Below are 16,305 nucleotides of genomic sequence, written 5' to 3' on the forward strand. Positions count from 1 at the left end.
ACAGACTCTGAATGTTCTGGATTTTTTATTTTTTATACACTTTTTTTTGGGGGGGGGGGGGGGCTGTTGCATTGTGGTGTGAATGTTTACCTACATCATTGAATGTGAACCTGTAAGTGCTATAGGGGGATGCATGTGCTCCTTTTAGTATGGTAACTAGAGATCATAATAGGCCAGTCAGTCAGTATTGTATTGAATGTAGTGGAATTTGTAAAATTTGCATTTGCACTGAAATGATAATACTTTGATGGATGACACTTAAATCTCTACCCTCAACACATGGTCTACCACCCTGTCTATTGTTTTAGTTTATCTACTACAATACAATACCTATATGTATTATTTACATACCTGATTTTTTTTTTTTTTGCCATTTCCATTTCAGAATGCCATCAACTCAGAAAAGTAATCTGTTCAGTGTGCAGGATGTGATTAGTGCAGTTCAAAATGGAGAAAGCGATTTCTAAATGGACTCAGATGACACTGCTACAAGTGACTCAGAGAGGGAAGATGCAGGTGAAATGAAAAAAGGACTGTCTCAGGGACTATCACTGCAAGTAAACACAGACTTGTAAACTTGTAAACACAGACCACTTTGAAAGTGATCGAGAAAAAAAAGGTTTTATAAATACATATTTTTCAAATAATTTTCTAAATAAATCCTTATTAATAAAACTTTGACTGCTGTGTGATTATTACTCATGATGTATACTGTTATGGGGCTAAGTAAGCAATCAACCCTGCAAACTAATGTTTAAATATTCTGTATATCTGTTCAGACAAAGGGTGTACGAACACAGAAATGCTCCCACTTTGGCCCATCGTTGCAATATTACGTTTCCCTAAAAATTTACTAAAATGTAAAAATTTTGAAAAATCTTTGATTTCTACATCAGAGGCCTCCCAAAACAATATCTGAGTGGTCAAAAACATTTTGCTCAATTTTTTCTATATTTGGGTCTTACGGGGTTAATGTCCAGAATATGATTATTTATAGTTACGTATTTATTTTATTATCATTACTATTTTTACTTAAACTTTGATGGGGTTTTTTTGTCTTTGATTTATGAAAGTAACTTAAAATGAAGTCATGATGGTACACACTCCGATACAGTAGGTGGCGGCATGCACCTTTAACGTTGGTTTTTAGCGCGCCATTAAAACAAAAGAAGAAGAAGAAGCGGTTCTCATTGGCTCAGTGCGACACACAGCGGAAGTGAACAAACAGGACTAGCTTTTAAAACAGGCTGCAGCATCACGAAGACTTGACTGTAGCTGAAGCTCAGTCTCTTCGTTTTTAATGAATAAAAATGAGCTCAACTGAGAATCTGAGAGAGTTTATCGTCCAGCGGCTAACTGCTGCTGCTGAAGACATTTTTGGACTTTTTCAGAGAACTATCGTCGAGTACCAGGCAGAGATCGATCGACAGCGCAGACTGCTGGACATCGTTTGGCAGCCTCACGTCAACTTACACAGGATAGGTGAGAAACAGAAAATCAATACATAAACAGATATCACTGTTTTTGTGCTCCCCATGGTGTCATTATCAGTTGTGATATCGGGTTTTAGCTAGTATAGGGGCTTTTAACCTTTTAGCCCGCGACCCCATAATAGCACACTGCAACAAAGGGGGGCTTAATTTAAGATAAAAACACTGAATCTGAGAAAAAAGGTCGTCAAGAGTAGTGAAATTATCTGTCCATGCAGCAAGACTATTTGACTTAGTAAGATATCTTGAAATAAGATTGTTAAATCTAGAAATAAGTAAGTTGGCAGAAGCCTTCAAAAGGGTTAAATAAGCAGAAAATGCTGGTTTGAAGATGAGATTGCTTCGAACTGAACTTCCAACAGCCTAAAAATAAGTAAAACATACATATAAGCAAATTAATTTCTTAAATTTTTGCTTTTAGCAAATGAAGTTGAAAAATTAAGGAATAATAGAATAACATATGATCAAATATGGTGAAAATTACTTAATATTCGTAAAGTATGATTAAGCTGTGTCTTTAAACAAGTTGGTTCATCTTGAAATAAGTTTAAATCATGTTTAAACTAAACCATGAAACCAGTCCATAGTTTTAGACCAGGGGTCATCAACCACATTTGAACAGGGGCCAGATTTAGTCTCTGGGGGCCGGACTTTCAAATAAACAAAAATTAAATCTATTGGTCGGATTAAAATATTATTGTGTTAGTCTTTGTATTTCTTTTCAAAATGCAGGAAATTTTTAGGTATTACAGCGAGATCTATCCCTATTATCTATAATGCAGCAGGCCACAAACAGACAGGCAGGGCCACAGAATTGTCTAGGCCCCTGAAAATCCCAGATAATGGGCCCCCCCCCCAATTGTGATTAAGCACTAATTTTAATTCATTTTTTGACACTTTTAATCCTTTTCATTACTTTATTTGGCCATTTCTGCAACATTTTCTGCACCTCAAGTTATTTTTGAAAATTTTTGCCACTTTTCAAACAATTTTTGCCCATTTTGACACTCTCTAAACTCATTTTTGCAAAGTTCCTGCCAATCACTGTTCCTGTGTCCCACTCTATAACCCCTTTTCACTACTTTGCCATTATTTTGACGATATTTTAGCCACTTTTAACTCATTTCTGATTACTTTTTGCCACATTTAAAACCATTTTTCTTTTCTCTAACCCTTTTAAACCAATTTTCCTGCACATTTTTGACCTTTGTGACACTCATGTATCCATTTTTGCCACTTTTTTAACCTTTTTCATTACTTATATGCACCATTTTTCTTTCTAATAACCAATTTTTTGTACTTTTTGCCCCTTCTTTCCTCTTTTACCAATTTTTGCCACATTTTTACCTCTTTTCCTGCACATTTTTGCCCCTTTGTATCTCTCCACAACCCATTTTTCCCACTCTCTAACCCCTTTTCATCACTTACTCGGACCTTTTTTGTGACACTTCTACCAGTCTTAACCCATTTTTAAAAATATATTTTACTTATTATGAATGATGAGTGAATTTCTGTAAAAACAGGTCAACATCATATCATTCTACAACATTTTCAATAGTACATTTTTTTGGATGGATTTAAAATCTGCAGACATTTGAAGCCAAAAGATACTCCTTAAACCAAAACATCTTCTTTTCCTCTTTTTCTGAGTTTAATGATCTTCTGGGGGCCAGACAGAAAGCTTTGGGGGTTCTGATTTGGCCCTCGGGCCGCCAGTTGATGATCAGTGTTTTAGACCATAGATTTTAGCGTTGTACTAAAGTCAGGATATATAATTTCTTTCAAATGTTGTTTTAGCATATCAGAACTACTCTGCTCAATAAATTGCATTTTTTATGCTTTTTGTGTAATTCTTAAATCAAGCAACTTGAGTTTGGTAGTCAATCTTCAAACAAGATCTATTTTGATGAGACTGTGGGTGACAGAACTAATGTAGCTTATTTTAACACGTAGCCTATTTACTTAGTTTAAGGACTCCCTGACTGATTGAGACAAAAAAGATATGTTCATGCTTGATTTCATACTTTATCTAAGTTTAGAAATCTCAGTAAGCACCGAATAATTTGCAGTGCAGCGCCAGAGACTAAATACCCTCTGTAACTGTCTCCTTGGTATCAATAAGCCATGTAGAGTTCAACAGGTGCAATTCTTTTATTTATCATTCAGCACCGTGAAACAAGAAGACAATAAAATCACAATTAGCCTCTCAAATAGGCATACACAGTGCATTATAAAAATTCATTTAACAAACATTTCATATCGATGATTGATCCTTTCACCTTAAAACACATCTCAAACGTGCTCAAACATGAACTTACCAATAAACACTATCGCACATCCGCTTATACAAAATACAGTCATTAAAAACAAGGTGAAAATAACATGTTCAAACAAACAAACATACCTCGCTCTGCTTACCAAGAGGCAAAACCTTTTCATATGTGGCTGGAGACCCGGTATCAACTCGTAGTGTGCACCCATGAGCAGACAGCGACCTCACTCAAAGCTTGAACAAACACATTTCTAAAATGAAACCCTTTTTATGATAAAAGACATGGACAAACTGATGGTAACTTATCATTCTCAACAATACCTGCTCTGGTGGTGATGAGGCCAGTGTGTGGGAACGCTAATTGAAACTATTTATACAAGTTCCGGGGCGTCAGCTTCCAGCTGGAACGTGAGTAACAAATAACCAAAACAAAAAACACTAATGGCCACTAACACCCTCACTGTCCCTTGAGGAGGTTCAAGCATATTATGTTGCCCATAAAAGTGATACAGTTCTCAATACTGGCATAAGAACTAGAGAAAAGAACACAACAGCCTTCAAACAGATTTGACTTACTATTTATAAGAAAGACCAGAAGCAGAAGGACAGCAGTATTTCTTGTCTTTGTCTTGTCATACATGCCCCGACAAGTTTTATTTATTTAGGTAAAAATATGATGTTGTGTCATGTGATAGTGGTAAGTTAATCTTTTGATCCTCTGTTCCTCCAGATGTCCCACAGCAACATGAGTGTAAAGATGAGGAGGTTGAGGCTGACCAGCAGCTCTGTGACCAGGAGAGGAACTTCAGTCTGGACCAAGGGGAGCCAGAGCCTCCACAGATGAAGGAGGAGCAGGAGGGACTCTGCAGCAGTCTGGACCAAGGGGAGCCAGAGGCTCCACAGATGAAGGAGGAGCAGGAGGACCTCTGCAGCAGTCTGGACCAAGGGGAGCCAGAGCCTCCACAGATGAAGGAGGAGCAAGAGGAACTCTGCAGCAGTCAGAGGAGAGAGGAGCCCATAGTGAAGCAGGAGACTGAGACATTCATGTTGACTCCTTCTAATGAGGAAAATGACCAGACTGAACCTGAACAACAACACCAACAGCAGCAACCCAATGTCTCGGAAAATCAAGATCCCAGAGAAAGCAAACGCATTACTCTCAAAAGAAGTTTGATAAGGCACAAAAAAGATCATACTGGTGAAAAGCCGTATACCTGTGAAACATGTGGTAAATCTTTCAAATATGAAAGCAAGTTGATAACTCATACAAAAACACACACAGGTGAAAGGCCTTTCTCCTGCAGCACATGTGGAAAAGGATTCAGTCAAAGTTATCAAATGATTGTTCATATGAGAACTCACACAGGTGAGAGGCCTTTCTCCTGCAGCACATGTGGAAAAGAATTCAGTCGAAGTTATCAAATGCAAACTCACATGAGAACACACACAGGTGAGAGGCCTTTCTCCTGCAGCGCATGTGGAAAAGGATTCAATCAAAGTTATCAAATGCAAATTCACATGAGAACACACACAGGTGAAAGGCCTTACTCCTGCAGCACATGTGGAAAGGGATTCAGTCAAAGTCCTCACTTGAAAAGTCACATGAGAACTCACACAGGTGAGAGGCCTTTCTCCTGCAGCACCTGTGGAAAAGGATTCAGTCAAAGTTCTCAAATGATTGTTCATATGAGAACTCACACAGGTGAGAGGCCTTTCTCCTGTGTTACCTGTGGGACATCATTTAGCCGGAGATGTCATTTGGATAAGCACCAAAGAATTCATACAGGTGAAAAACCGTTTACTTGCCCAGCATGTGACAGGTCTTTTAAATACTTGGATGTCTTAACAGGTCATATGAGAAGAGCTCACACAGGTGAGCGTCCATACCTTTGTAATACCTGTGGGGAAAGATTCTTTGATTTGTCGAATCTTTCACGACACATGAAATCCCATGCAGACAAGTAGCCATGTGTACACAGATGTGGTGGAGATGAGTGAGTTTGAGCTTGTAGTGATGTCAGATCTGAAATTCACTAATAGATTGCAGTTGGAGGTCCGTTTGAATAGTCCATTTTGCTTAGGAAGGTTCCTAACTGAGTGAAACGACCCGGAAGCATTTTAGTGTGGGCCATGATAAAGGCCGTTCGAATTCTCCAACTGAAAAGGAAAGGAGCTTCATTGTTTTCTTTATTATCTCCTTAAGCCTAGGAAACACTGGAACATCCTTACCAAAGGAGAGATGAAAAGATGACCCACAATGCTTTGCGTAAACTTCATTTAAAGTGACGCACCTGTTGACTGCTCATCAGAACATGTGAATAACTTGACTGTAACTTTACTAGTCAAACGTATAATCCATGTGATAAATGGAAGGCAGTAGGGATGAACAGAGAAATATTACAGACATGAAAACTTTGTCATTCAACTTATGATAATGATTTCATTTCTTCTCATTTCTATTTTCTTCCAACAGTAAACCGATCAGTCAGTATTTTAAACTGTATTTGTTTTGCTATTTTGAAATATTAAAGTTAATGTGATAAGTTTGTACATCACAACCGATTAGAGCAATAAAGTCAGCATGTTTCCATATTGTGAATATTATAGCCTATCTATCATAATTACGCAGGGAAGACACGGTTTATAGAACTTTTCACATAACGAGCTGAAAGAAAGATGGAAGCAGAGTAGACTCTGTAACAAAATTAACAGAGACGAGAGAATTAAAGAAAAAAATGATTAGGTAGGGAATAAAGCAAAACAATCTAATATCGTTATGAAACAAAAGACATTATTCATCTAGTCGTATTGACTTAGCAGAAAGTTCAGATTAAGAGAAAAGTTTCTGCTGTTCTGGACGTTCACAGTCATAGTTTCTCGTCCTGAAGAGACTTTGGCATATAAAAATCTTAATGAGCTCATATCTCTGACGTTTTGTTGTTTTATTTGCAGCACATGACAAACGCATCGAGTGGTGGATGCAAATTTTGTAGTCCATCAACATTAATACACAAATAGCACACATCCCGTCCTTAACATCTGTCTAGGGAAGTGCAGTCGGATTCCTTAATCACCGCTGTTCTCCTTTCCTATCCTCTTACTCCCACCTTTCCTTAACCCTGTGACGTTTTTCTTTGGGGTTAAGGAAAAGTGAATAGGAAAGGACCTAGGAGGTAATTTTTTGGACTTTTCGAACGGACTCTTTTCATTCTTTTTCATTGTCATCTCTGAGCAAGTGAGATTAAACTGTGAGTGCCTCTCCAGGATTAGTCAGAGTTAGTTTGTTGTGTGACTTTGGAGAAACTGAGAACAAGTTTAATTTTCTGTTCTAGTGTTCAATTTACAACAATTTAAGGAGTGTACTTTTTAGGAAAGTGTCTACAATAAATGCTGTTTTTTTGGGTTGGACTATGTAAATGTTTGTTTTGCTTTAGATAAGGAACCTTTTTAAAGCAGATTTACCTGCAAGGCCTCTTTTTCCCTATTCTCGAAACATTGAGCACAAATCTCAGTTTTCGAAGAACTTTCACAAAACCTCAGATATTGCGGTCAAAATCCCTCCTGAGCAGTCATCAAACACTGCAACAACATCTCAATGAAAAATGTACTCATCTGCAAGGATTTTTCCTTCCACAAGGTTCAAATTTCTTAAAAAATGAACCACTGGGATTGCATATATGATGATAGAATCCTCTTGATATGAGATTGGTATTTTACATTTTTAAAGAAAGTCTGAGTATGACTGTAACATCCCATTTTTGTTTATTTATTTACCAGTTGAATTAGATAAGATTCAAGTGGCATGAAATGGTGATTTATTTCTGTATATACAGTGCTTAACAAATTTAGTAGACCACCACCCAAACTAAAGTTTATGCCACAGCTGCCCTAAATTATCAGCATTGGTAATTACCAAAATCATTTGTTTCTTCAGTGGTTAATACACCAATATGTAGAAGCTCTTCAGCCCAAATGATATTTTTAATGCTAAACTATAATTATTTGGTAATCCATGAATTTTCAAATTTACTGATTTACAAAAAAACTGAAAAAATAGTAAAGCACATTATTATTTCTTGATTAATATGGCAAATTATAGTTATTTACTTGCATTCCTGAACAGAAAAATGAGTTTTAGTGGTTGAATGTTATGCCTAGACTTCTCAGAGAATCCCAGTGAGGCGGCTCAAATTTGGGTATAAAAAGGTGAATTCAGTTTGAAATCCCTCATTCCTGTTCAGAATGGTAAACCATGGAGAGCTCACTGAAATGAAAGAGTCCGCATTAAAGCACTTCATGATGCTGGATGGTCTGTGGTCTAATAAATAATTTGTTAAGCACTGTATAAAGTGCTTAAAAAAATTATTAGACCACCTGTCACATTTGTGTCAAAGACCATCCAGTATCATGAAGTGCTTTAATGCGGACTCTTCGTTTTCAATGAGCTCTCCACGTCTTACCATTTTGAACAGGAATGAGGAATTTCAAACTGAATTCACCCAAATTTGAGCCGGCTCACTGGGCTTCTCTGAGAAGTCAGAAATTAATCAAGCGTAACATTCAACCACTAAAACTAATTTTTCTGTTCAGGAATGCAAGTTAATAACTATAATTTGATGTATTAATCAAAAAATAATAATGTGCTTTAATTTTTTTTCAGTTTTTTTAATACCAGTAAATTTGAAAATTCATGGATAACAATAATAGTTATATTTATCAGCATTAAAAACATTATTCGGGTTTAAGAGCTTCCACATATTGGTGTATTAACCATTGCAGAAATATAAAATGATTTTGGTAATTACCAATGCTGTTAATTTAGGGCAGCTGTGGCATAAACCTTACTTTGGTTAGGGCTTTGTCACAGTGAAAATTTGAGCAACATTTAGATAAAATTAAATGAGCCTCAACATTAATTATTTTATAACATCATCTGATACTATTCAACATAATGGCTACATGATTGTGAGGATTTATCAATGGACCAATAATCCAAAGAATCAGTCAGTCCTCCATGAAATGTAAAGAATAAATCTGAGGTTTGTTTTGTTGATATCGCAGTATTTCTCTGGGGCCTTTTCAAAAGCAATGATAAAACAGAGTTAAATTTTAATTCTTGTTCAAAGATGATGTGTTTGAATGTTTGTGTTCGCTTTTATTCAGATTTTTTGTTTTGTTTTTTTTCCCATTTTTCTTTTTCTCACAGATAAAATGTTTTTCATGAAAAAAAGACTAATTAATTGTTGCTCTTGTTGACATTTCAGAGTTCTGTCCAACAGTCACACCATTCCCCATCACTGTTCCCTTGTTCAGGCTCTTTACCAGGGATGGAGGTCTTTCTTTTTCTCACATGTCAATCCTAATAGGTTGTTTATTTGTTTCTCATTTCTTCATGCACATATGTTGGCATTGTTCAGCTGGATATTGAAATGGACTGTGAGACATTTGATTTTGTCTGAGAAATTACTCTAATGTCATTCTTTACAGAACAACTGATGTGTATCTTATTCTGACATTTAGGTAAAACATATAAGGAAATGTGTTTAGTCATTTTTGACTGTATCACCAGTTCTAAAATAAAGCACCCATCTCAAGGCTCCTCTTTTCATTGGTTTAGAGAAGCTCATCTTCACTTCTCAGTCTGTAAATTTTGTAATCCATCACTCTTGCCACTAGAGGGCCTCCTTGCCTTAACAATGCGGCAGGCTGGGGCACACCTGGGATTTCCAACACCCCCAGCCATGACTCAGTTTCAGCGTGGAAGTTCCCAAAAATGCAGAGCTGGCTGATCACCTTATAGACCTTTGATCTTTCTGGGCAGGTGGTTTGGAGTATGCCTGATCATGTTTTCTCAGACTGCATGCCCAGGTATCACTCCTCAGAGGCTCTCCTGCTTGTTTGTCAGTCACCTGTCAGGTCACCTCATATTTTTCCATAAATCAGTCCTATTGTTTACCTTTAACATCTGTCAGTGGGTTTTACAATTTTAACACCAATAAAAAGTGTCAAAAAGATGTTGACTATCATTAAGTGTTAAAATTAATAGAAAAATACAATGTTTCTTTCATTCCCTGAAAAGTGAAACTTTTTGGGATTGGACGCTTTGACCCAATAGATAAATTGTTAGTTTGGTTGTGTAGGGCTTGAATTACCACAATTATAACAGAAGATAATCAGGAATAAACAATAACCGTGCTGTATAATGTGTTTTGCTGTCCATGTGGTAAATGTTTCAGTGTTAGTTGTAATATTTTGGCTATAATTTTTTTTTCATTGTTTTTATCCTCTTTTATCAGCATCTTCACATATGAGGGCCGTATTTGGCTCCCGGGCCTTGAGTTTGACACCCGGGATCTTTACTGTAGCATGGCTTAGTTCAGGTATTCGAATATGGATGTTCTACCAAATTCGTGAAGTCTGTGGTCGAGAAACAAAAACTGAAGTGTAATATTGGTTCAATACTTCATAATAAGCATTAAAGCATTATGCATATTAAACACTCATCTTTTAGGCAGGGGCTGCCCGGTGGTGCAGGGGGTCCGCACTGTTGCCTCACAGCAAGAGGAATCCTGGTTTGCTTCCCGGTCAGGTCCTTTCTGTGCGGAGTTTGCATGTTCTCCCCATATGCGTGGGTTCTCTCTGGGTACTCTGACGTCCTCCCACCACCAAAAACATGCCCATTAGGTCAACTGGTGACTCTAAAATTGCCCGTAGGTGTGAATGTGAGCGTGCCTGGTATGTGGTTGACTGGCGTGTACCCCACCTCTCATTCAATGACAGTTGGGATATGCTCCAGGCCCCTGAACGGGATAAGCGGTATAGAAAATAGATGGATGAATCTTTCGGGTACCCTGTACTGTTGTGGTTGCAACCTCAACTTTTGAATTTCATTTCATGAGAACAAATCTGAGAAAATTACCTTTTGGATATATTTGAAAAAGAAGTAAGATGAAAAATAATTTTTAGGTTTTTTTGTTACTGTTACATTGCTGTGTCCACTGAGTCAGCACCATAACAGGGTATTATTTTCACAAAAATGATCAAATATTGGACCATTAACTGTGATGTTTTGATGTTGTATAGTTCAATGTGGATTGAAAGTCCAGTTCAGATAAATGTATGTCCTTTACAAGAAAAATATGACTATAAATAGAGATCCACCCAAAAATAAAAATAAGATTTTATTTCAGTAGTGAAGAATTTGGAAGATGAAAAATATTAGCAACTGTAAAAATACAAGAAGAAAGATTCAAGTAGAAAAAATGTGTACTTTGATATGCAGGCATAAAAACTTTTAGGAAAGAAATACTTGTTTTCCTTTAAGGATATTTCCAACTCTTTTTTGTACCAATTTGGTAGAATTACCCACATTATGTTAACATGACATGCCAGATAAACTGCTTTAGATCTCCGTTGCATGGATATGTTTCACAATCATCTGGGAAAGCTCCCACAGAAAGCATTTGGGAAGGGCTGGACTTCTTGAAAATTTGAACGTTCTGCCACATTCATGACAGGCCAATCAGAGAGACAAGACAAGATTTCGTTGTGCGCATGCACTACTTTTGAACTGAGAGGCTTCCGCTGTCATAGATTTTTTTTTAATTTATTTTTGGGCTTTTTAGTGCCTTTTTTTGACAGAGGAGGACAGTGGATAGAGACGGAAAAGGGATAAGAGTGGGCCAAAGGCCACAGGCCGGATTCGAACCCAGGCTGCCCACGTACATGGGTCACGCCTTAGACCGCCAGGTGGTTTGTGCATCCCCGCCGTCATAGCTCCTTAATGGCGGAGCTTCTCATTGAATAAAATTGATGCCAAGGCCACCTGTGGGACATGCAAAAACATCTTTTCGGCCAAGACAAGCTTTTGGTGTGGCTCTATGCTCTTAAAGAAAAGCTGTCCTGCTCCAGTTGAACTGCCGCTTTCCTACAGCTACACCAAAGCTAATGGCTACAGTTGCAGCTACTGTTGCAGCAGCCATTGGATACACCTGCAGGCAAATCCAAGATGAAGTAAACAGAGAGAAGAGTGAAAACATCTTTCCTGTCATGAAAAGCTTTCAGTGTTGCTCTCTGCCCTTGTTTTAGTAAAGATATGTTGTGGACTTCAGATAAAACTGCTGCTAACCCTTTCCCATTAAAACTCTCACAAACTCATGTTGAAGCAGAAGCAAGAAATGATTTTTCACATAATGAAAAGCTTTTTTTTATTTCTAGGGCTGCCAAAATTAATGCATTACTGCGGATTAATCCATCATCATGATTAATCTGATTAAAAATTGTAATCATTTGACAGCACTATTTATTTCATACAGAAACACGGTCCAGTTCTAGTAAAACTGACGCTGTGCTAAAGCTACACCTATACAACTAAATCCCGCCCCTAGCTACGACCTCGACCTACTCAAATGATCCTGATTGGTCTGAATGGTGTTTGGTTCTGCACAAACGCTGTGGGTTAGAGCTTTTCAAGATGGATTTGCCTGGTGACAGAGATGGATTGTGGCTAATCCATCTGCTTTGCAAGTTTAATACTGCGTTACACAATGTGCCTTTGCTGTGTCCTACAGTAAAATAGACCCACTGTCCTCACATGAGGACATAATTTTTTGCAGACTACTTGTTGAGATACAATATTTAGTTAATATACCTATCAGGTCCTATAATCCCAAATAATTAGGAGATATTCAAAGTTTATAAAAATGAAATCTCTGGTCTCAGTGGTTAAATACATTATTTTTATAAATGTGTGTTTTTTCCGCTCATTTATTTTCCTCAATTGCTCATTTTTCAGTGTTGAGTGTGTAGTTGTGATGAATAGATGTGATGCTGTGTGATGCAGATGTTTCATAATCATAATCTCAATATCAACCAAACTGATGGTGATTATGAGTTTTTTTTACATATTTGAGCAGCCTTATAGAGTTTAAGTTCATTCCAGGGATTTTTAACATTGTTATGGAATTTATGAGCTCCGCTTGCAAAGCTTATTTGCCATTTCTAATTCAGTGACCCTAAAAATAATCCAATTACCTCTTTTTTAAGCCAGTTTAGTATGCTTAGTGACCCCTGCTGTGTCCTAAATACTCTACTATGCAAAATAAAAATATGAACATCAACAATGTCATGATATCTGTCGGTCTGCTGTTGAAGATCATGTGTTATCTCTGGGACAAAACCTTCAGGTGAGCTTATCAAAAGTGGGAAAACTGTTGATTATTTCTAAAAAATGGTCAACTTTATGATTGAGAAATCACATGATAAGAATCAGCCAAAGCAGCAGAGTAGAACAAACCTCTTTGTTGTAGTTTTTCCTCTCCGTTAAACAGCCGTGAACTGTGGCAGCCTGGAAGCTTACCTTGAGATTATCAAAAATAATCACATCCTCACATTGTTCTCTGAGGATTGGTGCTGGGAAGTACAGTTGCAGCTGCAACACCACAATAAACAACCCATAACAGCGTGGTGTTTATTCAGAGTCGTGGAGTATACGGTGTTTGCATTTGCTCTGTTGGCTGGAGCGTCTGCAGTGGAGCTGGCTCACAGGTCCTCCTGGATCAGCTCCTTCACCTTATTTATCTTTTAACGGCTCCGACACAGGTCTCACATTGTTCTCACTGCAGACTGTTAATTTTTAACACTGGAGCTGAAAACAAAACATCTTTTCTCCAACATCTCAGGAGCAAATCCAGGCCACATGTAGGTTTACAGAGTGATTGATGCAAACTATTCAAGCGCGGTACTACTAAAGTTGGTTATGATTTTGTAATTATTATCTGGCTGCCAGAGCAGGAGGCCCACCTCCACCTCACCTCCTGAGAAAAAAGAAAACAGCGATGCCCAAGACCCTGAGTAGAGATGATCAGAAAGACCAGCTATCTCTCACTGTGGAGGATGGTGAGGATCACCTTATGCTAACTCTTATAATGTTAATGCACTGATTCAAGAATGACAGTAAATGAAATCAGATTTTGGATACATTAAAGAGAAGTGGGAAAGAGAGGATAATGTATTGATCTCTAAAGAGAGTTGGGAGAAAATCTGCCATCTACGGAGGCTCTCCAGGGCCAAACATGTTGCATGAAACCTGCTGGAAGAACGTCCTCTGACACATGTTAGGAGACTTTGTGGCACCAATGGAGCTAATCACTTTCGTATTGTCTGGAATTGTCAGGTTGTCAAAATATTGGGAAGAGATCCACAAACACGTCATGACTATATTTGGTGCTTTGCGTGTGAAACTGTATGTGAACCCTAAGGAATGATTTCGTTTTCTGCATTAATTGGTCATTGAAGGTGATTTGATCTACATCTAAGTCATAAATATAGACAAACACAATGTCCTTAACCTTATACCATACAAATAATTTTAATATTTAAAGTCTTTATTGAACACAGCCATTAAACATTCACTGTGCTGCTGGACAAAATAGGTGAACCCCGGATTTAATAACTGGTCAAGCCTTCTTTGGCAGCCAAGTGTTTACTGGTAGCTGCGTTCAGGAGAAATTGAACCATTCTTCCTTCTTTCCACCCATATTCTTAGTTTGTCTTGTGTGGACGGCTCTCTTGAGGTCATTCCACAGCATCTCTGTTGGATTCAGGTCTAGGCTCTGATCTGGCCACTCCAAAAGGTGGTGCTCTTTATTGAAGCCATGCTGTTGTAGATTCACTTCCATATTTAGGGTCATTGTCCTGCTGCATCACCCAACGCCCTCTGCACTTCAGCCACGCTGACATTATCCTGTAGGATACCTTTATACACTTGGGAATTAATTTCCACCTCCATGATGGCGAGCAGCCAAGGCGCTGAGGCAGCAAAGCAGCCCAAAATCATGATGCTCCCTCCACCATGGTTCACTGTGGAGGCGATGTTCGCTTTCAAGCATTCCCACATGACTGTGAAATATATTCATGCAATGGTTTTGTGAGGTTAGGTGTTTCCTGCCAACAGGGCTTTATGTTTTAAACTTTTAGGGTCCCTCGATTCTCAATCCACAGACATTAGGGACACCCCCAAAAACCAATCACTTTGCCAGAACAAACAATTCAGTCAGGCATTTCAACAGGCATCCCAAATAGTTGTGGTCAGCCATGTACTAGGTTTTAACCTAGTCTTGTTGGTTGGTAAGCTTTATTTTCACACATTACACCAGACACTGAACTTAATGTTAATCCTAAATACTGTATTTTATAGTCCAGTCACGTCACGATAACATTCCTACTAGCAAAGAAAGAACTGCTTGAGTAGCTAGCTCAAATGAAAACACGGTCACCAAAACCTGTTTTAACTAGGCTATCCAGCTAAAGGAAACTTAACACTTCAGGACTGCTCAACAAGAGGGCTTGAAAACATGAAAGCAACAATTAAACCAAAGGGGAATAGCTTTTTTAGCTAGCTAGCTAGCTACCAGTGAGCAAAATCAGTGATATTGAGTTTTCTAGTCTCATTCTGTATGATAACATCACTTAGCAAGCTATTAGCTACTTTTAGTGTGATTTACTAGCATACAAGTAGATAAACCAAATTTGTTAAGTAGGCGTACGTTTAACTATCTTTAGCACAGGCTAACTTTATCATGAAACTGCCCGATGAAGCATGTAGCTTTAGTGAGTCATAGACGACATACGGTTTTACATCCTAGCTTAAATAAAAAGTATTGTAGCTAGAACCTAATTTACTTAAAACATCACGTGTAATGGAGAAAACATGTAAACACACACAAAATGACTCTAAAGAGGGATATCAGTTTGTCTGTGTGAAGAAACCCTATCCATGAGTAAGTGTCAAGCTAAATGCAGGTAGCTACATGGTGGTTTTGTTTTTAGCTTCATGAGTCAGAGTCTGCCTGGCATCATTGGATATATATTGTTTGGAAACTGTGATACAGAATTAGCTGTAAATTTGGGAATAAGTGGTACATCATAGGCAGTAATGCTGGGAACTGAGACAGGTAACAAACGTGTCATCTCAGGTGGGCAGGAGATTTTGAAGATTTCTCAATCAAGAGGAAGAATGCTTTCATTTCTGAACTCAGGTGTTTGATATGATACGACACGTTGACTGATGACCTCTACAGTTTTAGCACTGAAGTGTGAGGTGTTGCAATGTATGGACACCCACTCACAACATACACACCTAAACACACCTGAAAGTGATGTTATCAGTTCAACTGGCTAAGATGGATATCATAAGATGAGGCATGCGTAAAATTCCACGGCTAAAGTACTAAACGCCTCTTTAAAATGTGTATGAATTGGTTTAATATAATGCTTCTCAGTGGCATTTATCTGCAGGGGTTAGATTATAAACAGCTGCCTCTTCAGCCAGCAAATTAACCTTTAAATAAACGCCTGTCTTTAAGAATCTCCACTCTAATTTGTGAAGTGCTCCTCCTCGGGTAATAAAGTTCTCAATAAGCAATCTAAAGTTCATTATTCTGTTATTTTATAAAAGAACATTTATTATAATATCTAAACTGTAAACAGAGTCGGCAGCATCCAGTGCATTAAAGACTTACTTTATACACTCATGTCATAAAA

General features: G+C 37.9%; 1 protein-coding gene across 2 annotated transcripts; it reads left to right on the forward strand.

The window, feature by feature from the left end:
- Positions 1-1,265: 1,265 nt before the first annotated feature.
- On the forward strand, positions 1,266-9,344 carry LOC121515244 (gastrula zinc finger protein XlCGF57.1-like). Of its 2 annotated transcripts, XM_041795910.1 has the most exons (3): positions 1,266-1,482; positions 4,493-5,548; positions 9,027-9,344. In XM_041795910.1, exons 1-3 carry the CDS (start codon positions 1,311-1,313, stop codon positions 9,188-9,190), a joined length of 1,392 nt encoding a protein of 463 aa, XP_041651844.1. In that variant the 5' UTR covers positions 1,266-1,310; the 3' UTR covers positions 9,191-9,344. The 2 variants fall into 2 exon arrangements, with proteins under 2 accessions (XP_041651844.1, XP_041651843.1); XM_041795909.1 differs by lacking the exon at positions 9,027-9,344 and having other exon boundaries at positions 4,493-7,569.
- Positions 9,345-16,305: the final 6,961 nt, after the last annotated feature.

Source organism: Cheilinus undulatus, linkage group 9 (assembly GCF_018320785.1).
Source record: "Cheilinus undulatus linkage group 9, ASM1832078v1, whole genome shotgun sequence".
In the NCBI taxonomy this organism is placed as follows: Eukaryota; Metazoa; Chordata; class Actinopteri; order Labriformes; family Labridae; genus Cheilinus; species Cheilinus undulatus.